The 26,316-nt window shown below is 47.0% G+C and overlaps 1 protein-coding gene across 1 annotated transcript in view; it reads right to left on the bottom strand.

Moving 5' to 3' along the window:
• Positions 1-26,316, bottom strand: part of CTNNBL1 (catenin beta like 1) — a 131,873-nt gene that overhangs the window by 5,063 nt on the left and 100,494 nt on the right. The window contains exons 3-13 of the mRNA XM_063960370.1: positions 18,248-18,354; positions 17,549-17,688; positions 16,579-16,676; positions 16,387-16,480; positions 15,252-15,343; positions 14,649-14,721; positions 14,308-14,366; positions 5,343-5,491; positions 3,975-4,156; positions 3,006-3,103; positions 2,799-2,879 (exon numbers count right to left, since the gene is read on the bottom strand). Of these exons, the coding sequence (XP_063816440.1) occupies positions 2,799-2,879; positions 3,006-3,103; positions 3,975-4,156; positions 5,343-5,491; positions 14,308-14,366; positions 14,649-14,721; positions 15,252-15,343; positions 16,387-16,480; positions 16,579-16,676; positions 17,549-17,688; positions 18,248-18,354 (1,173 nt within the window). The remainder of the gene's footprint in view (positions 1-2,798; positions 2,880-3,005; positions 3,104-3,974; positions 4,157-5,342; positions 5,492-14,307; positions 14,367-14,648; positions 14,722-15,251; positions 15,344-16,386; positions 16,481-16,578; positions 16,677-17,548; positions 17,689-18,247; positions 18,355-26,316) is intronic.

The raw sequence follows: 26,316 nt of genomic DNA, 5'->3' as shown, positions 1-26,316 counted from the left end.
CACCATAAAATCCCCCCTTCCAGGCTGGAGATCACTGCCCGAAGAGATTCCATCTTGAATTTGAACCTTTTAAAATATAGGTTCAGGGATTTTAGATTCAGAATTGGTCTGACCGAGCCATCCGGCTTCGGGACCACAAATAGGGTTGAATAAAACCCCTTCCCCTGTTGCATTAGGGGAACCTTGATAATAACCTGCTGTTGACACAGCTTTTGTATGGCAGCTGAAACTATTTCCCTCCCTGGGGGAGAAGCTGGCAAGGCTGATTTGAAAAATCGGTGTGGAGGCACCTCTTCGAACTCCAGTATGTAGCCTTGGGATACAATTTTGACCGCCCAAGGATCCAAATCCGACTGAACCCAGACCTGGCTGAAGAGCCGAAGACGTCCCCCCCACCGGTGCGGACTCCCTCAGCGGAGCCCCAGCGTCATGCGGTGGATTTTGTAGAGGCCGGGGAGGACTTTTGTTCCTGGGAACTAGCCATAGCTGGTGTTCTTTTCCCTCTACCTCTGAACTTATGCGACCGAAAGGACTGCATCTGATAATGAGGTGTTCTCTTTTGCTGTGGGGGAACGTAAGGCAAAAAAGAAGACTTACCCGCGGTAGCTGTGGAAACCAGGTCCGCGAGGCCCTCCCCAAATAAAACTTCACCTTTGTAAGGCAAAGCCTCCATATGTCTCTTTGAATCAGCATCACCTGTCCATTGACGGGTCCACAGGGACCTTCTAGCAGAAACTGCCATGGCATTGGCTCTTGAACCCAACAGCCCAATATCTCTCGCAGCCTCTCTCATATATAACGCTGCGTCCTTAATGTGACCCAAGGCCAACAAAATACTATCTTTATCTAGGGTGTCAATGTCAGATGACAAGTTATCTGCTTACGCTGCAATTGCGCTACCCACCCATGCCGACGCTACTGCCGGTCTGAGGAGGGCACCCGTAGTCGTATAAATTGATTTTAAGGTAGTTTCCGGTCTGCGATCCGCAGGATCCTTGAGGGCTGCCATGTCCGGGGACGGTAGTGCAACCTTTTTGGACAAGCGTGTCAAGGCCTTGTCCACCGTGGGCGAGGATTCCCACCGTAACCTGTCCTGTGAGGGGAAAGCATACACCATATTAATTCTCTTGGGAACTTGCAGTCTTTTGTCTGGAGTTTCCCAAGCCTTTTCAAATAAAGCGTTCAGCTCATGAGATGGGGGAAACGTTACCACAGGTTTCTTTTCTTTAAACATGCAGACCTTCGTGTCAGGGACAGAGGGGTCCTCTGTGATATGCAAAACATCCTTTATTGCAATAATCATATATTGAATACTCTTGGCCACCCTTGGGTGCAACCTTACATCATCATAGTTGACACTGGAGTCGGAATCCGTGTCGGTATCACTGTCTGCTATTTTGGAAAAGGGACGTTTATGGGACCCTGAAGGGTCTTGTGACACAGTCAAAGCCATGGATTGACACCCTGCTTTTTCCTTGGACTCTGCTTTGTCCAATCTCTTATGTAATAAGGTCACATTAGCATTTAAAACATTCCACATATCCAACCAATCAGGTGTCGGCTGTGCCGATGGAGACACCACCACCATCTGCTCTGCATCCTCCCTAGACGAGCCTTCCGCTTCAGACATGTCGACACACACGTACTGACACCCCCACACACACTGGGATATATGAAAATGGGGACAGCTCCCCAATAAGGCCCTTTGGAGAGACAGAGAGAGAGTATGCCATTACACACCCAGCGCCACTAGATACTGAAAACAAAGTCCCAGCCTGTACAGCGCTTTTTATATATAATTTGCACCAAATAAATGTGCCCCCCCTCGTTTTTTGTCCCCTGTTACATGTTCAGCAGGGGAGAGTCCGGGAGCAGCTTCTCTGCAGCATGCTGTGGAGAAAATGGCGCTCGTTAGTGCTGGAGGATCAAGCCCCGCCCCCTCGACGGCGAATTTCGGTCCCGCTCATTTGTTTATACTGGCGGGGTTTTATAACATACTGCCTCCGCAGTATCTGATAATGGTGCCAGTTTTATGTAAGGTAATTATTGCTGCCCAGGGCACCCCCCCCTGCGCCCTGCACCCTTGCTGTGCCTTGTGTGTGTGTGGGAGCAATGGCGCGCAGCGCGACCGCTGCGTGGTACCTCTCTGAAGATCTGAAGTCTTCTGCCGCCTTTGAAGTCTTCTTACTTCATATACTTACCCGGCTTCTATCTTCCGGCTCTGTGAGGAGGACGGCGGCGCGGCTCCGGGACGAACAGCAAGGACGACACCTGTGTTCCGACCCTCTGGAGCTAATGGTGTCCAGTAGCCTAAGAAGCAGAACCCATCAGTCCAGGAAAGTGGGTCTGCTTCTCTCCCCTCAGTCCCACGAAGCAGGGAGCCTGTTGCCACTAACAAAGTCTATTTTCTAGAGAAACTCGGTAGAGCTCCCCTAGTGTGTGACCAGTCTCCTCTGTGCACAGGATCTAACTGGAGTCTGGAGGAGGGGCATAGAGGGAGGAGCCAGTTCACGCCCATTAAAGGTCTTAAAGTGCCCATGTCTCCTGCGGAGCCAGTCTATACCCCATGGTCCTTACGGAGTCCCCAGCATCCTCTAGGAAGTAAGAGAAAGGGGGGAAAAAGACACAAAGAAAGATCCCTGATGCTAGAAGATTCTTACGAAACCTGGGGTTCCAAGAGAAGCCATTTGGCGTGATTGCAGCAAAGATGTGTGAGGACATATCTGTATGTGATGCAAAGATCCCATGCAGTGGTGTATTTGAGGAGGAAAAGGGCAAGAAACTTCAATGATACTAACATGTTTTTCGCCCTCAATTTTCTTGTCAGCTACCCGCACAGCATCCAAATACTTGAAATACAGCTCCATAAGACGATCAACCTGTTAAGTGAAAAACAAAAAAGATATTGGAAATAAAAACAAAAAAGATGTGAGATTAGGAACAAATGAGAGACAAAACAAGGGCAACTTGAGACATCACAGGGGAGACAAGACCTACACACTGACCTTTTCACAGTCACTCTCGATGAACTTGTTGAGAAGTCTGGTTCTCTGCTGACCCTTCAGATTACGGAGCAAGGAAGCCAGGATAGAACACACATGTTCTGTGCGTGGGAAAAAGCATGTAAGAAAATGTACAGTACACATGCTTTTCATTGATGAAACTAAAATTACATGAAACAGAGCTTGTGTTGGATGTATTATTATACAACACTGATGCTAGGTTTCCTGCACTACAGCAACATTAATAACAGATGTATACCGGATAATACAACGGTCAAATATAAGTTGTACATTATAGTAGATACATGCAGATTGTTGTGGAGTCTGATGAGAAACATGCAGTTAAGATTTTTTTTTTTTTTTTAACAAATCAGCAGCTTACTTAACTTCATTATATTTAGCCATCAGAGCACAGTCTGTTACTCTGGAGATTTTCTAAAAAGGAATGAAAACTAACATGGCAGTGCCTCACATAAAAGGCCAGAGCCAGAATGACAGGACATTTGCTACTGGGAATAGAGAAGCAATATTCAGGGATTTTGCTTCCTGTCATCACAAACTGACTAACGGCTTGACATGGGACTGCTGTCTACAAGTAACACATGCAGATACTCCTGGGTAATTAGACGGATTAGTCTGCCTATGGATACTACTGTAAAACCCCAGATGGATATATTGCAGACGACACCAGAAATCCAGCTTAGCATTCACAAGAATTTGTGGTTATACTGTACATGTTAGGGACTGACATTTTATTCGTTTTAGATTTCACCCTATAATTTTAACCTTGAATAACTGAACATTAAATGTTTTCCCCAAGAGCCTCAGTCTACTGTACTGCATTTTGTATACACTCTGCCTTCGGAACATGCACATGTGGGAGTTCGATACCACCTCCTCTTACTGCTTTGTTCAGAAGAGAAGAGACACCATCATGCAATAAATAATGCCACATTCTTTTAATTTCCTCACCCTCGTGTTCCTTTTCAGAGACACCGCTCTTCTTCATCTTTTTGGGAGATTTCATGAAGAGTGGATAGATGGTCCTGAGTCCTAATATGTCCACAAACTTGTGACAGTTGTCACTGCCTTCAGGGCCAATCATGGCATGATCTAGCACACGAAGTGCACTGCAACGTGACATTTTCTTCTCTCTGTAAAGTATCAGGGGAATGCTTTAGCATATCCTAACTCATTGGTTCTCAAACTCAGTCCTCAGGACCCCACACAGTTCAAGTTTTCCAGATCACCTATCAGGAACACAAGTGTATTCATTGCTCACTGATACATTTAAAAAAAAAAATCTACAGGTGGAGCCGATTATTTCACTTGTGACTCTGTGAGAAGACCTGGAAAACGTGCACTGTTTGGGGTCCTGAGGTCCGAGTGTCCTAACTAATAAACAGGGCCTAACCCACCCAATGTCAGTCTGTGCCCCATGTCATGCAGAGAACCCAGCCAACATCAGTCTGCTCCCTACGTCATGCAGAGAACCCAGCTCACCTCAGTCTGTGCCCTATGTCATATAGAGAACCAGCCTCATGTCATCAGAGAACCTACTCCTGATCACTGCAGCGACCTAACTTCATGGCAGAGTGTGCTCTAATCACATACTGTATACTATACTTTGTTTTTTTTCTTATAAAAACCCACATACAAATTTTCATAGTCATGCACTTGCTGTAAAGTAGTAAGGGGGGGGGGGGGGTGAATGAAGCAAAAAGTCATATATATTTTTCACGTTGCTCACAGATTTTGGCATTGATCAGTGGTAGTTACAGAGATATATTATGAATTACAAGATTTATAAATCTAAAATGTAGAAAGTGCCAAAGGAGAATATTTTTTATAGCCACATAATATCCACTACAAATATTTAGACATCCTGGTAAAGATAAAAAAAAACCCCAGCAAACACATTATAACAAATAGGTTTATATAGACCCATACATCAGGGGAGTATTCACCGTTCTCCCTATGCCTGGGTTGGGGATGATGTGTGGCTACATAACTCTCTGACCTTTACCAATAAAATTTCTGTTCTGCTGGTTTGTGGACATTGATGATCGGTGATCCATCAGGGGAATTTGCAAAAACAGAGCATGCTAAAAGCCCCAACTCGACGATCCCAATCATCTTTTGGTCGGAATTAACAAAAACAAGGATCTTCAACATCTTGGATTCCTCTGATTCACCAACCCAGACATCAGCAGAATTGGGAATTGCCCTGATACCTGCCAAATGTGTGGGCCTCTCTAGAATCTGACGATATAAAGGTTTCACCATGTTTTGTTTACCAATGCATAGGTTTAATAAGTGTCCTCAATGATGATAACACACCTAAGCATGAGGTTCATGAGCTGCAGTCCTTCTCCCTTCAGGAATCTCTCTCTGTTGCTGCTCAACATTAGACAAGAGCAAAGGGCATCAAACAGGTTCTCCATCATCTCCTGCTCCTCTGCTGTGCCAGGGTCATGTCGCTTGAATACCTGTAGGCAAAAAACAATATCAAGTTTCCTTCAACCCCAGGGAGTGACCATAGCATCAGAAAGTCACGCTTTCACTACCAAAAACTTCACACTCACAGGTAAGAATGACCATGACCTATGAGGTGGTGGCATACATGGCGTTACTTACTGCTATGGCTACCTGGAAGCAGCAGTGGTAGAAGACTAGGGTAGGGTTACAGTGTATGCTACTTTTTTCCAAAAAGCAATGCTAGTAGTTTTTTGACGAGAGTGATTTACACATACATATACAAGCACATATCTTACCTTACCTACCAGACCTGAAGACATCTGGACGGCATAGAGTTGGCACAGTGGATAGTCATGACCCTAAGAGTACTAGTGCCATAAGCACTGTACATAGCTATAATGATGCAGGAACGGTTGTGAATGATTCAATACTCTATGGAAAGCACTCCATAATATGCTGGTGCATAGAGCTGGGTACACACTAGGCAATATCTTAAATTACATTGTTCATTTTCACCCTTCTGAGTTGTATTGTTTGTAATATCGCCCAGTGTGTATGCAACATATTATTACCGATGCACGCTCACGCGAGTCATTAGCGAGGTCTTCTGTCGTGTGCACACACAGGTCAATTTTGACTTTCTCATTGACGACAAGGTGCGTATCGTCCAGTGTGTACGTTACGAATTAACGATAAACATCATCACAGCCACTCCCCGGACACTCCCAGTCCTCTATATATTTTTAGCACTGCGTAGCTAAAGAAGCTAATCCATCACATGGAGCTCCTCATCTTTAACCTCATCGGTAAGTACACTACTGCCACCAACCACTGACCACCACTGTGTACAGGCACAATACTGGGGGCTTTGTTTACCTGGCACTACATTGGAGGTATTGTGTCTACACTGGGAGCATTATTTGTATATATGGAACTACACTGGAGGCATTTTTTCCTGGCTCTATACTGGGGGTACTGTGTGTATATATGGCACTACAGTGGGGACAATGGGTGCATACCACTATACTGGGGGCATTATGTGTTTATATGGCACTACAGTGGGGGCATTGTTTATGTGGCACAATACTGGCGGCATTGTGTGTATACCACTATACTGGAGGTATAGCAGCAATAACTTTAACGGCACCTCTTTGCAACTCTCAACTCACTCCTCTGCCCAACTCTACCTCGTCTCGACTTCACATCCAAAATTGACTCCATACGTCAGGACATCACATCACACCAGACCATCAGTAACCAGCCTCCTCCCATCCCTTACCACCCCTCCCCATCTCTCACACCAAATCTGACATCTGTCTCCAATGCATCTGGTGAGGAAGTCATGGCCCTCATTCGTTCCTGTCCCCTCACCACCTCCCCACTCGACCCTATCCCCTCCCGCATCCTCTCTCCCTCTGCCTGTTCCCATCTTTACCACCTTCTCATTCTCTCCCTCTCATCAGGCACTGTCCCCTCTGCCTTCAAGCATGCACTCATCTCTCCTATTCTTAATAAACCTACCCTTGATCTAAACACACTCTCCAACTATCGACCCATCTCTTTCCTGCCTTTTGCCTCCAAACTCCTTGAGCGTATTGTCTACAACCGCCTTACTTCCATTCTTTCCTCACACTCACTGCTTGACACATTCCAGTCTGGCTTCCGTCCTCTCCACTCCACTGAAACTGCCCTTACAAAAGTATGCAATGACCTCCATGCTGCTAAATCTAAGGGACACTACTCTCTACTTATTCTACTTGATGTCTCTGCTGCTTTTGACACTGTGGACCATCCTCTCCTACTGCAAATCCTTCACTCCATTGATCTGCGTGATACTGCCCTCTCTTGGCTGTCTTCCTACCTCTCTGACTGTTCATTCTCTGTCTCCTCTCATGACTCCACCTCCCCCTCACTTCCACTAACTGTAGGTGTAGCCCAAGGTTCTGTTCTTGGTCCTTTTCTTTTCTCTCTCTATACGTCCTCACTAGGTAAGCTCATTAGTTCATTTGGTTACCAATATCATATCTATGCTGATGACACTCAAATTTATCTTTCCTCTCCAGACCTCTCTCCTGCTCTCCTCACTCGTATCTCCAACTGTCTCTCTGCTATCTGTTTGGATGTCCCAGCGCTCTCTTAAACTTAACATGTCTAAGACCGAGCTGATCATCTTCCCTCCCTCCCGCATAACCTCACCTCCTACCATCTCTTTATCTATTGATGGCACTACTATTTCCTCTTGCCCCCAAGTACGCTGTCTTGGAGTAATCCTTGACTCCTCCCTCTCCTTGAAACCACACATTCAGCACCTCTCACAAACCTGCCATTTTCATCTAAAAAATATTTCCAGGATCAGACCCTTTCTGACCCAGGATGCTACTAAGACTCTTATCCACTCACTGGTCATCTCAAGACTGGACTACTGTAATCTCCTCCTGACAAATACCTCTCTCCACTCCAATCTATCCTCAATGCTGCTGCCCGGCTCATTTTCCTCACCAAACGCACTACGTCCACCTCTCCTCTCTTACAAGACCTTCACTGGCTCCCCTTTCCTTTCAGAATCCATTTCAAACTTCTCACACTCACTTACAAAGCCATCGGCCACTCCTCTCCAATTTACATCTCTGACCTTATCTCGCTTTACACTCCCACCCGTCCTCTTCGCTCTGCTAATGCACGCCGACTCTCCTGCCTACAGATTATTTCCTCCCACTCCTATCTCCAAGATTTTTCACCACTTCTCTGGAATTCCCTACCTCTTACCCTCAGACTCCCCACCTCTCTATAAAACTTCAAATGGGCTCTCAAGACCCACTTCTTCACCAAACCCAGCCAAATCTCATCCTAACCCTCTGTACCCCGTCTGTGTCACCCGTCTGTCTACCCCTCCCCTTTAGAATGTGAGCTCTCATGAGTAGGGCCCTCTTCCCTCATGTGCTTATCCTTTATCTTACCTTAATAATCTTCAACTGCACCAAATCCAGCAGTCTTTTGCCACCTGATACTTATTCCAGTGTCATCCTCTAATGTAACTATGTTTATTTACCCTGTACTTGTCCTATATTGACGTCAACTGTAAGTTGCTGTTCCCCTGTTTGATTATTTGTTTATGTACTCTAATTGGCGCTGCGGAACCTTTGTGGCGCCATATGAATAAAGGATAATAATAATAATAAATACATATAGGGGGCACCAATCACATATGGGGGGCACCCATAGGCGGGCAGCAATAACATATGGGGCACCAATAAAATACGGAGGGCGCCCATAGGCAGGCAGCAACATATAACATTGGTATATTTACATCCTCATGAAGTACTGCCCACCACCCCTGAAATTCCTGCCCAGTATTTAAATAAAGCCTAGTGTCGGACGATTCCTGTATATCGTTGGTCATTTGTAATATCGTTCAGTGTATACGCAAAATATTGCTCGTCAGGAGCACCAGGAAAGTTTAAGGGAAATAATTGACGATATCGTTCACAGTCAATGTCGTCTAGTGTGTACCCAGCTTTATAAACATTAACAAATATTTCAAATAAGTAAGGTGTTAGTGTGTAAATTAAACATGCTGCCAATCATATTGAAGATAATTGTTTGTACAAAGATAACAAAAGGTTACATTTTCGATTTGAAAGTTAAGTGTCCCTTTAACAAAGTAAGTTAGGGCTTACTGACTCAAACTGATTGGGATAACGAGATTTATGGTAAGAACTTACCGTTGTTAAATCTCTTTCTGCGAGGTACACTGGTCTCCACAAGGATTAACATCAGGGTGTAGAGTAGGATCTTGATTCAAGGCACCAACAGGCTCAAAGCTTTGACTGTTCCCAAGATGCACAGCGCCGCCTCCTCTGTAACCCCGCCTCCGTGCACAGGAGCTCAGTTTCATTAACCAGTCCAATGCAGTAGCAGGTACCAGAGACGACAATCGCTAGTAGCCACATACACCACACACTCACTACAGGAGAGGGTGTCAGTGGCTAATGTCATACCAACCCAAAGAAGCCAACTGCGTCAGGGTGGGCGCCTTGTGGAGCCAGTGTACCTCGCAGAAAGAGATTTAACAACGGTAAGTTCTTACCGTAAATCTCGCTTTCTGCTGCGGGGTACACTGGGCTCCACAACGATTAACATCGGGGATGTCCTAAAGCAGTTTGGGACGCATTGTAGCGGGCACAAGAATCCGGCGTCCAAAGGAAGCATCCTTGGGAGGCGGATGTATCGAAGGCATAGAACCTTATGAACGTGTTCACTGAGGAGCACGTAGCCGCCTTGCACAATTGTTCAAGGGTCGCACCACGACGGGCCGCCCAAGAAGATCCAACAGACCGAGTAGAATGGGCCTTGATGTTAGCAGGAGCTGGAAGACCAGCCTGTACATAAGCATGTGCAATCACCATTCTAATCCATCTGGCCAAGGTCTGCTTGTTAGCAGGCCAGCCACGTTTGTGAAAACCAAACAAGACAAAAAGAGAATCAGATTTCCGAATGGAGGAGGTTCTCTTCACATAGATACGGAGAGCCCGTACCACATCCAAAGACCGCTCTTTAGATGACGCCTCAGGAGAATTAAAGGCCGGAACCACAATCTCCTGATTAAGGTGGAAGGAAGACACCACCTTAGGTAAATAACCCAGACGCGTTCTAAGAACGGTCACGGTGAAAAATCAGATACGGGGACTTACAGGATAAGGCACCCAAGTCCGAGACTCTTCTAGCTGGAGCGATAGCCAGCAAAAACAAAACCTTAAGGGAGAGCCACTTAAGGTCTGCAGATGCAAGAGGTTCAAACGGAGACTCTTGCAAGGCCTCCAGAAACACACAGATCCCAGGGGGCCACAGGTGGCACATAAGGAGGCTGAATCCGCAACACGCCCTGAGTGAAGGTATGAACATCAGGTAGGGCAGCAATCTTTCTCTGAAACCAAACTGACAAGGCAGAAATGTGAACCAGACGAAGGCCTAAGTCCAGGCCCTGTTGTAGGAAGGCCAACAGTTTGGCCATACTAAACTTAAAAACGTCATGATTATGAGACACGCACCAAGTAAAGTAAGCATTCCAGACCCTATGGTAAATCCGAGCAGAAGCCGGCTTACGGGCCTTTAACATGGTGTGAACGACCGCCTCAGAAAAACCCTTGGTAAACACAAGGGCCCTGAACGAGGAGATCTGGTCGTTGTGGAAGTAGAAGGGGACGATCTAGCGAGAGGCCCTGTAAATCGGAGAACCAGTGCCGTCTGGGCCACGCTGGAGCGATCAGAAGTAGGTTTCCTCCTTTTTGCTTGAACTTCCGTATTACTCTGGGCAGGAGTGACACCGGACGGAACACGTACTGCAGCCGAAAGTTCCATGGAATAGCCAGAGCGTCCACAAATGCTGCTTGAGGATCCCTTGTCCTCGCTCCCAATACCAGAACCTTGTGATTGTGTTGAGACGCCATCAGGTCCACATCTGGAAAGCACCACTTGTCCACGAGAAGTTGAAACACCTCTGGATGGAGGCTCCACTCTCCGGCGTGTACGTCCTGACGACTGAGAAAGTCCGCTTCCGGAATGAACACTGCGGATATGGCAGGAATGGCGTTCTGCCCACTGAAGAATCTGTGATACTTCCCTCATTGCCATGCGGATCCGAGTGCCGCCTTGATGATTGATGTACGCCACCATGGTGGCGTTGTCCGATTGTACTTGAACAGGTCTGTTCTGTATCAAATGCTGGGCCAGGTTCAATGCATTGAACACCGCCCGCAGTTCCAGAATGTTTATCGGGAGTAGAGACTCCTCCTCGGTCCACCGACCCTGAAGGGAGTGTTGTTCCAACACCGTGCTCCAACCTCTCAGACTGGCATCCGTCGTCAGCAGGACCCAGTTGGATATCCAGAAGGGACGGCCCCTGCTCAAATCGATGGTACTGAAGCCACCAGCTCAGCGACAGGCGGACCTCCGGAGACAAGGAGATCATTTGAGATCTGATCCGGTGAGGCAGGCCGTCCCACTTGGTCAGAATTAACTTCTGCAGAGGGCGAGAAGGGAATTGAGCATACTCCACCATGTCGAAAGCAGACACCATGAGACCTAGCACTTGCATTGCCAAATGTATCGACACTTGCAGACGAGATAGGAAGCATCGAATCCTGTCCTGAAGCTTCAGGACTTTCTTCTGAGACAAGAACAACCGCTGGTTGTGAGTGTCCAATAACGATCCCAGGTGCGCCATGCTCCGAGCAGGAACCAGGGAAGATTTCTTCCAGTTGAGTAGCCATCCGTGGGCTTTCATGAACTGGACAGTCAGATCTAGATGACACAGGAGAAGTTCTGGGGAATTTGCCAGGATCAACAAATCGTCCAGGTACGGTAGGATCCTGACCCCTTGATGGTGGAGTACAGCAGTCATTACCGCCATGACTTTGGTGAAAACTCGCGGAGCCGTTGTTAAACCAAAAGGTAACGCCCGAAATTAGTAATGAAGGTTGCCCACCGCAAACCTCAGGTACTGCTGATGAGACATTGCAATAGGAATATGCAGGTAGAATGTCCAGGGAGACCATATAGTCCTCAGGCTCCAAGGCCAGAACAATAGAGTGTAGAGTTTCCATACGGAACTTGGAGATCCCCACATGCTTGTTCAAGGACTTCAGATTGAGAATGGGCCGCGAGGACCCGTTCGGTTTCGGGACTAGAAACAGCGGTGAATAGTACCCCTTGCCACTCTGAGCCAGAGGCACCTGTACTCTGAGGATGTAGCGGCCCGTTTAGAAGACATCTTAGTCTTAGGTGGGCGAGAGTGAGACTTAGTTTTAGTCAGCAATCGGTTCAAGTGCTGTAACTGAGTTGAGATTTGATCCGCCCACGGCGGATTGACTGTAGGGACCAGAAATTGCTGCACTGGCATAGGAGGTCCCACAGGGGGCGTAAGTTTAGTTACCAGCATATTTAACAACGTGGAGAAGGTAGCCCAAGGTGGGTCATTAGTTGACCCCGGTGCTACAGACCCACTGGGGGGTAAGGAACCCCCTGAACCCGAATTCTCTGCTGCCATGTTTTCCTCAAAAGTGACTGCAGCATCACCACCACGCAATGTGGGAGAACCCCCGGTACCGTTGCCTCGTGTAGCTGACATAATGTTAAGCACAATATCAGGCAACCTAGTACAATCTTAGCAGCGATATACCTAGCAAGAACTCCCAGTACAGTGTGACTTTCCTGTCAGCACAAACCGGGAATCCAAGAGATATATGGTGACTATAAATCACAAAGAAAAATACACAGCAAGTATATCTTGTGAAATACCTATATCAGTTAATAAACCTGACGCACTTAGCCCCCTCAGGTTACAGAATACAGGAGTAGCAAGCTGAGTGAAATACACAGGTTACAGAATATAGGAGTAGCAAGCTGAGTGAAATACACAAGATGGCAGCCACGCAGCAGCTACATGCGCACACACATATATAGTCACAAGTGTACAATGCAGAAATTATACTAGACCATAAAACTGCACTGGACTAGCAATACAAAGTAATACTAAGTATAGCTATATACGTAAATAGTAGATATAACAAAACACAGTAGGTACTGGATGTATATCACAGGGTGTTTGTACCCCACAACCCTGAATGTATGCACTCTTTCTTAACTAACACTGTCCCTTGACAGGTAAAATACTTAAGTGTCCTGTAAAATGCACAGCGCTGGCGAGCAAGCAGCTTTACAAAGGAGGATTTGCCCCAGTAGTCCCAGGAACAGCGCAGCTCCGTGTAATGGCGGCTGACAGGGAGCGAGGGAGAGATATGCAGCTCCAGGGCGGGAACATTTACACAAATGGCACCCTGGGGCTGGGGGGAGGGGCTACAGGTTAGGCCTTATCCCCCTGCTGGCTTCCCCACCGGGCACTGCGGGCTATAACAAAAACTGTTTTTTATAGAGAGAAAAACACCCACCTGTGCCCTGTGCCCCGATAGCTAGTGGAGCGGCTGCCCTTTACAGTATCCACGTCAGCGCAAGCGGCCCGCCTCCCACGACCGCGCCGGATCGCGATAACAGCGGGCCAGAGAGACCCCTTACCTCCCCTTGTACCTGCGGCCATGCGATCCCGTAGGACAGCGGCAAGTGTGTGACTGACCAAGAAAGACACCAGAGCCTCCGCTGTAGTTACCCGGCAACAAGGGCGCGGGAGTATACAGCGCCGCTGGGGGAGTGATGGAGCTGCAGCAGAGGATGTCTGACATTCATTAAAGCTGCAGCCCTTGAAGTCTTCAAATTTCATCTTTTCTTCTGAAATTAGCTTGTTGATTGCCTGCTTACTGCATGGCACTAACTTACAAACTGAGCTCCTGTACACGGAGGCGGGGTTATAGAGGAGGCGGCGCTGTGCATCTTGGGAACAGTCAAAGCTTTGAGCCTGTTGGTGCCTCGGATCAAGATCCTACTCTACACCCCGATGTTAATCCTTGTGGAGCCCAGTGTACCCCGCAGCAGAAAACAGGGTTATGTGGAAAGAATTCAGGAGCTACACTGTAGGAAATGGCAGATATATTAAGTGGGTATAGTATATAATGGGAAGAACAGCGGCACTGTGCAATGATAAAACACAAGTAGGAGTTGTACTATGAAAGTGCACTGGGGTCAAGAGAAAGACAGCCGACACGCAGGGGGAACTTGAGTACTGAAGCAGAGTGGGTGGCATAGGTTTGGCACAGGAAGACAATGATACAGGCAGGAGTGCATTGACAATTGTTTGTAACAGCTGATGCAGCAGTCTGCCACCGTATGCTCGGAGAGATGCCAAGGTGTAAGAGGGCAGGGAGTGGGAGGCTCTCACCGATAACTGCTGAAGCAGCACGTCTATTCCATCCAGCTCCCCCAGGAGTTCCCGAGTGTCTGAGAGATGGGAAGATAATGTCAGCACAGAAGAATATATCCATCAGCAGAGAAAATCAATACACAGTGACAGAGGGCAAGATGGTACATAAGACGGGGGAGGGAGTAGAGGAAGGTGGAAATGGAAACAAAGGGACTGAGAGGGAGAGTGAGGAGCAGACTGGATGTGATGAAAGTTATAAAATGATTGAAAGTAGTCTGCTGAGGAACATATGCGGTCAGTGAGAAAATAAATAGTAAATGACAAAGCTAAATAATTCAGTAAGACCATAATCTTCTTACCATCATTGTTCTGTAGGAGAATGGCCAGGATTTCACTGCAGTACAGCTTGTTGGCATCAAATGGTAACTTGGCCTGTATGACAAAAAAATGTGGCAGTATGAAGCAAAGACTATTAAGTGGAACAACATGGGGCACGCAATGAGCAGGAAAGAAAATGCAGGGTAGAACAGCAGAATGTAAAAGATTGTTAAAAGGAAGAACATTTTTTTCTAATACACATCATAAAGGGCAATGGTAAAATCGGGTCTTTAAGCCAAACATAATATCCACCCATAAAATGTTACCTATAATAATTAAGAAACCAATATGTAGGAGGAATGGAATCTGGAAATAAAAATTTTAAGGGAAACCAATACATTTAGCTGTCACTATGTGAGAACGCCCTGGCATATATATGGAAAATGTAAATGAAAAAAAAAAAACTGTGTAAACTACACGTTCTCAGTCTTGAAACCAACGCCTGTTACTATTACCCCAGGAGGAACATTCTTAAAAGGCAGCTGTAGATTGAATAGGGGAGGGGAAAAGATAAGATGGGAAAAGAAACAAGTACACTAGAACTGTCCAGCAGCAAACTGTATCATAGCAATCCATTGACCTACCTTTAGCCGCTTTAGTAGCCATTGCAGAAGGCCTTGCTGAGCTGCATCAGAACATATTTCCGGACGGAATTCTGTCATGTTTTCAATAATTGCTGTGGGAAGAAGGAGAATGTTAATCCTTCTACAAATCAATAACTTTTTCATCAGCTAATTCCCTGTGTGTCTTCAGGAAGTGTAACATATTACTATAGGACAAGAGTTACAAAATCATCAAACACTGGACATTACTGCATTCCACAACTTCCCCTGTATATATGAGAGTTTAACAGTTCTACATAGCCTGACGGGTAATAACTATCTGCGGGCAATCCTATTCCCCGCGAAGGATGAGAGTTGCCAATGCAGCGGCTTGTAAACACCAGTAACGGCACCTGAACTCGCACCCCTCACGGTCCCTTCTAGTGCCAGACTCGAACATTTTTGCTCACAGCCCTACAGCGCCGCAAAGAAAAATCTATGAATTGAAGGTACTGTAAGTGTGGCATACACCTGCAAATTCACTGCGGGTAATTGGATTCCCCCCTCTGACTATACTCTGTACCACTATGTCAGTACTAGATTACAGACAGGGACATATTTGGTACCTAAAGCCTAAAAACAAACACTTAAGCATGTACCTTATCACTTGTTGCCTGCTTACACAGATCTCTACCGGTAGGTTACGGCATTATGTGACTTTACTAGAATGTTAGAGATAAAAGATTCGCTAGAATATCGGGGAACTATGGTGAGCTGTCAGGCTTTACTGGCTAAAATAAGTTGCACGTTTTCAATAAACTAAATGTAAGATGTATCTAGAACATCCTATGGTTTGATACAGGTCTGAATATTATAAGAAGTCACCTACAATTATGCTCTTGGGATGAGCAACAGAATTGACAAATATCTAAACACAAGTTGTTTTTTATTCAGATCATTAAGCAAATTACTTGTGACTTAAGAGAGCAGTCAATTCTGAAAATGCCACTGAACACCACTGTGTTTTTGTCTTGATTTCATGTCACATATAGCAGTCCCTCCCTAATGGTTAGACAAAGGGAAGACAATAGGTCCTATTAGGGAAGCTGAGTGAATCAAGCCCTTTACTTTCAACTTCGAATACAGTATATGAACACTTTTATAAACGTAAACATGCCGAGAGTGTTGTGTACGCCATCTGCTTCCTCCTTCACAGACTCATCCAAGCGCTCCAGATTCTGCACCAAGAGGGCAATTAACTGGCCCTCCACCTGAAGACAATGACAAACAAGTACAGCAAGACGTTATCTGTAAAATTATATCTTTATGTAGAGGAAGCAGCAAATAAGTTACAATTTTGATTACTCACCAAAGAATCTATAAGAACCTGGGCCCCCTCCTCACTTTCGTGTAGAGTGTCAATATCTGTCAGCTCTTGCAATAGGTCAACCACAGCAATACATACATGTGACATGCTAAGGATGAAAACGTACTGAGCAATCATGATATATATAATCCTGGGCCCCAGTACAACAACTTCCCGGGCCCCCCTGGTGTGGGTGTGTGTGTGTGTATATTATATTATAAAATATATATATATATATATATATATATATAAAATTAATAAATTGTTAGCAGCTGCCTGCAGCACCACAGTGGTGTGTCTGTCACTCACAGTTCTCGACTCACAGTGTTGCAGCCTAACAGGCTGGCTACCGACGAGATGACCAGCCCTGCTGCTGATTACTGACAACTGAGGTGAGCTGCACCACTTCTTAAACCCACGGGCCACGCCCAGCCAGCTGCATGCCTGCTCACCACCTGAATCCTGCTGATTCCGAAGAGGTCGTCTGGAGCCAGCTGTAGAGATTGACATCATCTCGCGAGATCCTAGCAGTGGTGCGGTCGCTGGAAGTGGCTGTCAGGGACGTCCACAACAAGCAAACAAACATCAAGGTGACACACCCATACATCTCTCTTCCCGGTGGCCCAACCCGCTGCTTGCACGCCTGTCCGCCCACTGATTTATAATAAAGGAAAAAAAAAATACCCCTCACAAAAAACATGGCTACTGGTGTGCTTTGACCTGGGCCCCCTGGTATGCCCGGGCCCAGGTAATCTGTACCCCCTCCCCCCTCTCTCGGCACCACTAATTAAGCAGCATCTATTACATGATAAACATCTGCGTTGATCATGGTTGGGAGGATACACACATGCACCTTGTGCCATTTCGCACTACCCCACACTGACTGACCATGCATGCACACACCCAGCTGTCTCCAAGTTACATATCTCATGTACATTCAATAAGGACAAAGTATTTCTAAAATACAGGATATCAGAGTTTTCATGTCCCAAGAGACCCAGTAAAGACTGCACTGCATTGAGCTCGACCAGCAGGTGATACAGATCAGGGATTGTAGCGATTACATGCATCTCCTGTATAATGTCATTCAGATCAAGCTCTGACTCCATGAACCTAAGCAGGTGGAAAAAGACCAGTTTTAGACTACAGAAAGGACACAATATGGCAACCAATCACCATGTTAAGTCTGTGTAATCGCTCAGTCTGTCAGTTAAACTAGAGCACAGGTTCTCAAAGCCTGTACTCAGGACCCCACACAGTGCATGTTTTGCAGGTTACCTGGCAAGTGCACAGGTGTATTAATTACTCACTGATAAATGTTAAAAGGTCCACAGGTGGAGCTAATTATTTCACTTGTGATTCTGTGAGGAGACCTGCAAAACATGCACTGTGTGGGGTCCTGAGGACCAAGTTTGAGAACCCATGCACTAGAGCACAGGTTCTCAAACTCGGTCCTCAGGACCCCACACAGGGCTTGTTTTGCAGGTCTCCTCACAGAATCACAAGTGAAATAATCAGCTCCACCTGTGGATCTTTTAAAATGTGTCAATGAGCAATAGTGTACACCTGTGCACCTGTTGGGTGACCTGGACAATGTGAACTGTTTGAGGCCCTGAGGACCAAGCTTGAGACCCACCACACTAGAGAGACAATAGTGGGAAAGCCTTCTAACTTCTCAGGGTTGTCTGGGAACTTGATGCGTAGCTCTTGGTTCTTGTAGGACCGCTTCTCAAAAGTCAAAATCATTCTTTTTACTGCACCCTCATCCAGAGGCTCCACCTAAGCAGACAAAGAGCAGAGACATCCTATCAGTATGTACTTTCAACTAAAAAAAAAATAGGATTTTAATACCTACCGGTAAATCCTTTTCTCCTGGTCCGTAGAGGATGCTGGGGACTCCAAAAGGACCATGGGGTATAGACGGGATCCGCAGGAGACATGGGCACACTATAAGACTTTGAATGGGTGTGAACTGGCTCCTCCCTCTATGCCCCTCCTCCAGACCTCAGTTATAGGAACTGTGCCCAGGGAGATGGACATTTCGAGGAAAAGGATTTTTGTTAACCAAGGGTGAGAACACACCAGCCAACACCACAACACACCGTACAACATGGCTATTAAGCAATACCAGTTAACAGCATGAACTAAAACCAGCAACAAGCTGAACATAACCGATACACAACCTTCGTGTAACAGAAGCAATCACCATCAATACTACTGCAAAAACAGTCCGCACAGGGACGGGCGCCCAGCATCCTCTACGGACTAGGAGAAAAGGATTTACCGGTAGGTATTAAAATCCTATTCTCTCTTACGTCCTAGAGGATGCTGGGGACTCCAAAAAGGACCATGGGGTCGATACCAAAGCTCCAGACCGGGCGGGAGAGTGCGGACGACTCTGCAGCACCGATTGAGCAAACATGAGGTCCTCATCAGCCAGGGTATCAAACTTGTAGAACTTAGCAAAAGTGTTTGAACCCGACCCTGTAGCCACTCGGCAAAGTTGAAGCGCCGAGACTCCTCGGACAGCCGCCCAAGATGAGCCCACCTTCCTAGTAGAATGGGCTTTTACTGACTTCGGCAACGGCAATTCAACCGTAGAATGAGCGTGCCGAATCATATTACAAATCCAGCGGGCAATAGTCTGCTTGGAAGCAGGAGCCCCAATTTTGTTGGAAGCATATAGGACAAACAGAGCCTCTGATTTCCTAATCTGAGCCGTTCTAGCGACATAAATTTTCAAAGCTCTGACTACATCAAGAGATTTTGAAACAGCCAAGGTATCCGTAGCCACAGGTACCACAATAGGTTGATTAATGTGAAACGAAGAAACCACCTTCGGCAGAAATTGTTGTCGAGTTCTCAATTCCGCTCTATCCACATGGAAAATCAAATAGGGGCTTGTGTGAGACAAAGCCGCCAATTCCGACATCCGTCTTGCGGACGCCAAGGCCAAAAGCATGACCACCTTCCAAGTGAGAAATTTCAACTCAACCTTTCTCAAAGGTTCAAACCAGTGAGACCTCAGAAATTGCAACACCACGTCAAGATCCCACGGTGCCACGGGTGCCACAAATGGAGGATGTATGTGCAGTACTCCCTTCACGAAAGTCTGAACCTCTGGAAGGGCGGCCAATTCTTTTTGAAAGAAAATAGATAAAGCCGAGATCTGCACTTTAATGGAACCTAATTTCAAGCCCGCATCCACACCTGCCTGCAAAAAATGGAGGAAACGACCCAGCTGATACTCCTCCGCAGGAGCCTTCTTGGCTTCACACCAAGACACATACTTTCTCCAAATACGGTGATAATGCTTCACCGTGACCTCCTTTCTAGCCTTAAGGAGAGTGGGGATGACTTCCCTGGGAATACCCTTTCGAGCTAGGATTTGGCGTTCAACCTCCACGCCGTCAAACGCAACCGCGGTAAGTCCTGGAAGACGCACGGCCCCTGCAGTAACAGATCTTCTCTGAGAGGAAGAGGCCAGGGATCTTCTATGAGCAATTCCTGAAGATCCGGATACCAGGCCCTCCGTGGCCAATTTGGAACAATGAGTACCGCCTGAACCCTTGTTGTTCTTATGATCCTTATCACTTTTGGAATGAGTGGAAGTGGAGGGAACACATATACCGACTGAAACACCCACGGAGACACCAGGGCGTCCACTGCACTGGCTTGAGGGTCCCTTGACCTGGAACAATATCTCTGAAGCTTCTTGTTGAGGCGAGACACCATCATGTCTATTTGAGGAATTCCCCAACGACTTGTCACTTCTGCAAACACCTCGATGAAGACCCCACTCTCCTGGATGGAGATAGTGTCTGCTGAGGAAATCTGCTTCCCAATTGTCCACGCCCGGGAGGAAGACCGCTGACAGAGCGCTTACATGTTTTTCTGCCCAGCGGAGAACTTTTGTGGCCTCCGCCATTGCCGCTCTGCTCTTTGTTCCGCCCTCGCGGTTTATGTACGCCACCGCTGTTACGTTGTCCGACTGAATCAGGACAGGTAGACCTTGAAGAAAATGTTCCGCTTGCAGAAGGCCGTTGTAGATAGCTCTTAACTCCAGAACATTTATGTGCAGACAAGCTTCCTGGCTTGACCATTTTCCCTGGAAATTTTGTCCCTATGTGACTGCTCCCCAGCCTCGGAAACTTGCATCCGTGGTCACCAGGACCCAATTCTGGATCCCGAACTTGTGTTCCTCTAGGAGGTGAGAACTTTGAAGCCACCACAGGAGAGATATTCTGGTCCTGGAAGATAGACTTATTTTCCGGTGCATGTGCAGGTGAGACCCGGAACACTTGTCCAACAGGTCCCACTGAAATACCCGGGAATGAAACCTGCCAAACGGAATGACTTCGTAAGCTGCAACCATCTTCCCCAGCACCCGAGTGCATTGATGGATCGATACTCTTGCCGGTTTCAGAATCTCCTTGACCATGGTCTGGATTTCCAGAGCTTTTTCCGCTGGGAGAAACACTCTCTGCAGTTCCGTGTCCAGGATCATGCCCAAGAAAGACAGCCGAGTTGTCGGAACCAACTGTAACTTTGGCAAATTGAGAATCCAACCATGTTGTTGTAGAACTGCCAGGGAGAGTGCCACGCTTCTTAGCAACTGCTCCTTTGATCTCGCCTTTATCAGGAGATCATCCAAGTACGGGATAATTGTGATGCCCTGCTTTCGTAGGAGCACCATCATTTCCGCCATTACTTTGGTGAAGATCCTCGGGCCGTGGAAAGACCAAACGGCAAAGTCTGAAATTGGTAATGACAATCCTGAACCGCGAACCTCAGGAAAGCTTGATGTGGAGGATATATTGGGGCATGTAAGTAGGCATCCTTAATGTCGACTGATGCCATAAAATCCCCCCCTTCCAGACTGGAGATCACTGCTCGAAGAGATTCCATCTTGACCGCCATCCGGCTTTGGTACGACAAAAAGGCTCAAATAAAACCCTTCTCCCCGTTGAGACGGGGGCACCGTGACAATGACACGCTGTTGACACAGCTTTTGTATCGCAGCACGCACTACTTCCCTTTCTGGGATAGAAACTGGCAAGGCCGATTTGAAAAATCGGTGGGGGGGGGGGGGGCACCTTCTGAAACTCCAGTTTGTACCCTTGGGACACTATGTCTAACACCCAAGGATCCAGGCCCGAGTGAAACCAGACCTGACTGAAGAGCCGGAGACGCGCCCCCACCGGTTCGGACTCCCGTAAAGGAGCCCCAGCGTCATGCGGTGGACTTGGCAGAAGCCGTGGAGGACTTCTGCTCCTGGGAGCTTGGCACAGCAGGAGACCTTCTTCCCCATCCTCTACCCTTTGAGGCAAGGAAGGACAACCCTCTTCCTTTTTTGTATTTATTAGGCCGAAAAGACTGCATCCGATAATGTGGCGTCTTTTTCTGTTGTGCAGGAACATAAGGAAGAAATGATGACTTACCCGCTGTAGCAGTAGACACCAGATCAGCGAGGCCGTCACCAAACAAGACCCTACCTTTATAAGGGAGAGCTTCCATAGCTTTCTTAGAGTCGGCATCAGCATTCCATTGATGAATCCACAGCGCTCTCCTGGCCGAGACTGCCATGGCATTGGCCCTTGATCCCAAAAGGCCAATATCCCTTGCCGCATCCTTAAGGTAAGCTGCAGCGTCCCTGATATAACCGAGAGTCAAAAGAATGCTATCCCTATCCAGGGTATCCATGTCAGATGCCAAATTATCTGCCCACTTGCCAATAGCACTACTCACCCATGCCGACGCCACGGCAGGTCTGAGCAACGCACCTGTAGTGACATAAATGGATTTTAAGGTCGTTTCCTGCTTACGATCCGCGGGTCCTTTAGAGCAGCAGTGTCAGGAGACGAAAGCGCCACCTTCTTGGACAGTTGTGATAGAGCCTTGTCCACATTGGGAGATGACTCCCACTTTTCCCTGTCGTCAGAGGGGAAAGGATATGCCATTAGAATTCTCTTGGGAATCTGCCACCTTTTGTCAGGAGATTCCCAAGCCTTTTCACAAAGAGTGTTCAGCTCATGAGAGGGTAGAAAACTTCATCTCAGGCTTTTTTCCCTTATACAAACAAACCCTAGTATCAGGAACAGTAGGTACTTCTGAAATATGTAAAACTTCTTTAATTGCCACAATCATGTACTGAATACTCTTAACCAGTTTTGGATTTAAACTGGCCTCACTATAGTCGACACTGGAATCCGAGTCCGTGTCGGTATCATTATCCGCCTTCTGGGTAAATTAACGGTTTTGTGACCCTGAGGGGGCCTGTACCTGAGACAAGGCGTCCTCCATGGATTTTCTCCACGTTTGTGTCTGAGAATCAGATTTATCCAGCCTTTTAGTCAATAACGCCACATTTGCATTCAATGTACTCAACATATCCACCCAATCAGCAGTCGGCGGTGCCGACAGAGTCACTCCCAGCACCTTATCTGCCCCCACTACAAACTCATCCGGGGAGGAGCACTCCGCCTCAGACATGTCGACACACACGTACCGACACGCACAAACACACTGGCTATAGGGGACAGACCCACAGGAAAGCCCATTAGAGAACCACAGAGGGAGTTTACCAGCTCACACCCCAGCGCCTATCCCAGTATTGAGAGCAAATACACACTGCCTCAGATGTCTGTGCTGTTATTATTAATGGGTTAATAGCACCAAATTACTGTGCCCCCCCCCCCCTCACTCCCACGAAGCAGAGAGCCTGTAGCCAGCAGGTCTCCCTGAAAATAAAAAAAACCTAACATAAGTCTTTTCAGAGAAACTCAGGAGAGCTCCCCTAGTGTGTGTCCAGTCTCTCTGGGCACAGAATCTAACTGAGGTCTGGAGGAGGGGCATAGAGGGAGGAGCCAGTTCACACCCATTCAAAGTCTTATAGTGTGCCCATGTCTCCTGCGGATCCCGTCTATACCCCATGGTCCTTTTGGAGTCCCCAGCATCCTCTAAGACGTGAAGGAAACCAAAAAAACAAAATCATGAATAAACTAGGAAAGCAACTGAAGAGTCACTTAAGTATTAGTAAACAAAGCTCTGTTGCTTCTTTGCAATCCTAACTGGGCTTCCGGCCTATAAGATTAGAACACATTTGGGCATCGGGGGTCTGCTCGTAGGCGAGAGTGTGGCTACAGATACTCTATGCAGGTGACATGTCATTTTTTTGCCTGTGGGCTGTAGACCAATTTAGCTCTTTTTCAGGACCAAATCATATATCTGTTCTCCGAGAAGTGGACACCCCATAGTGAACCCACCAGACTTGGCCTTACAGTGGGTAATCCTATGTAAAGATATGGGCATATGGGTTACTTACAAAACATCAAATTATACTGACCTAAATATTCATCTGAAGCTGGATTATGTAAAAAATAGAGGCGTTCATAACTGGTGTTTCAATCAATCAATCAATCAATCAATCAATCAATCAATCAATCGTGATCTATCCTCTCTGATTGGGTTGACAACTGACTTCACAAAATTAGCTATGTTGTGCGTTTTCAGATTTGTTTTCCCTATTGCATTTTCAAAACTTTACAAACTCCATTTAATTAAAATAAAATAAGATTTTACTTACCGATAAATCTATTTCTCGGAGTCCGTAGTGGATGCTGGGGTTCCTGAAAGGACCATGGGGAATAGCGGCTCCGCAGGAGACAGGGCACAAAAAGTAAAGCTTTTCCAGATCAGGTGGTGTGTACTGGCTCCTCCCCCTATGACCCTCCTCCAGACTCCAGTTAGGTACTGTGCCCGGACGAGCGTACACAATAAGGGAGGATTTTGAATCCCGGGTAAGACTCATACCAGCCACACCAATCACACCGTACAACTTGTGATCTAAACCCAGTTAACAGTATGATAACAGCGGAGCCTCTGAAAGATGGCTTCCTTCAACAATAACCCGAATTAGTTAACAATAACTATGTACAATTATTGCAGATAATCCGCACTTGGGATGGGCGCCCAGCATCCACTACGGACTCCGAGAAATAGATTTATCGGTAAGTAAAATCTTATTTTCTCTATCGTCCTAGTGGATGCTGGGGTTCCTGAAAGGACCATGGGGATTATACCAAAGCTCCCAAACGGGCGGGAGAGTGCGGATGACTCTGCAGCACCGAATGAGAGAACTCCAGGTCCTCCTTAGCCAGAGTATCAAATTTGTAAAATTTTACAAACGTGTTCTCCCCTGACAACGTAGCTGCTCGGCAAAGTTGTAATGCCGAGACCCCTCGGGCAGCCGCCCAAGATGAGCCCACCTTCCTTGTGGAGTGGGCCTTTACTGATTTAGGCTGTGGCAGGCCTGCCACAGAATGTGCAAGTTGGATTGTGCTACAGATCCAACGAGCAATCGTCTGCTTAGACGCAGGAGCACCCATCTTGTTGGGTGCATACAATATAAACAACGAGTCAGATTTTCTGACTCCAGCTGTCCTTGCAATATATATTTTTAATGCTCTGACAACGTCCAGTAACTTGGAGTCCTCCAAGTCACTTGTAGCCGCAGGCACTACAATAGGCTGGTTCAGATGAAATGCTGACACCACCTTAGGGAGAAAATGCGGACGAGTCCGCAGTTCTGCCCTGTCCGAATGGAAAATCAGATATGGGCTTTTGTAAGATAAAGCTGCCAGTTCTGACACTCTCCTGGCCGAAGCCAGGGCTAGAAGCATGGTCACTTTCCATGTGAGATATTTCAAATCCACCTTCTTTAGTGGTTCAAACCAATGAGATTTTAGAAAGTCCAAAACCACATTGAGATCCCACGGTGCCACTGGAGGCACCACAGGAGGCTGTATATGTAGCACTCCCTTAACAAAGGTCTGGACTTCAGGGACTGAAGCCAATTCTTTTTGAAAGAAAATCGACAGGGCCGAAATTTGAACCTTAATAGATCCCAATTTGAGACCCATAGACAATCCTGATTGCAGGAAATGTAGGAATCGACCCAGTTGAAATTCCTCCGTCGGAGCACTCCGATCTTCGCACCACGCAACATATTTTCGCCAAATTCGGTGATAATGTTGCACGGTTACTTCCTTCCTTGCTTTAATCAAAGTAGGAATGACTTCTTCCGGCATGCCTTTTTCCTTTAGGATCCGGCGTTCAACCGCCATGCCGTCAAACGCAGCCGCGGTAAGTCTTGAAACAGACAGGGACCCTGCTGAAGCAAGTCCCTCCTTAGAGGTAGAGGCCACGGATCTTCCGTGATCATCTCTTGAAGTTCCGGGTACCAAGTCCTTCTTGGCCAATCCGGAACCACTAGTATCGTCCTTACGCCTCTTTGCCGTATAATTCTCAATACTTTTGGTATGAGAGGCAGAGGAGGAAACACATACACCGACTGGTACACCCAAGGCGTTACCAGCGCGTCCACAGCTATTGCCTGCGGATCTCTTGACCTGGCGCAATACCTGTCCAGTTTTTTGTTGAGGCGAGACGCCATCATGTCCACCATTGGTCTTTCCCAACGGGTTACCAGCAAGTGGAAGACTTCTGGATGAAGTCCCCACTCTCCCGGGTGAAGATCGTGTCTGCTGAGGAAGTCTGCTTCCCAGTTGTCCACTCCCGGGATGAACACTGCTGACAGTGCTATCACATGATTCTCTGCTCAGCGAAGAATCCTTGCAGCTTCTGCCATTGCACTCCTGCTTCTTGTGCCGCCCTGTCTGTTCACATGGGCGACTGCCGTGATGTTGTCCGACTGGATCAACACCGGTTTTGCAACCACCA

This window comes from Pseudophryne corroboree, chromosome 3 (genome assembly GCF_028390025.1).
Source record: "Pseudophryne corroboree isolate aPseCor3 chromosome 3, aPseCor3.hap2, whole genome shotgun sequence".
In the NCBI taxonomy this organism is placed as follows: Eukaryota; Metazoa; Chordata; class Amphibia; order Anura; family Myobatrachidae; genus Pseudophryne; species Pseudophryne corroboree.
Note: the sequence above shows the minus strand (reverse complement) of the source record. Positions and strands in the feature narration are given on the sequence as shown.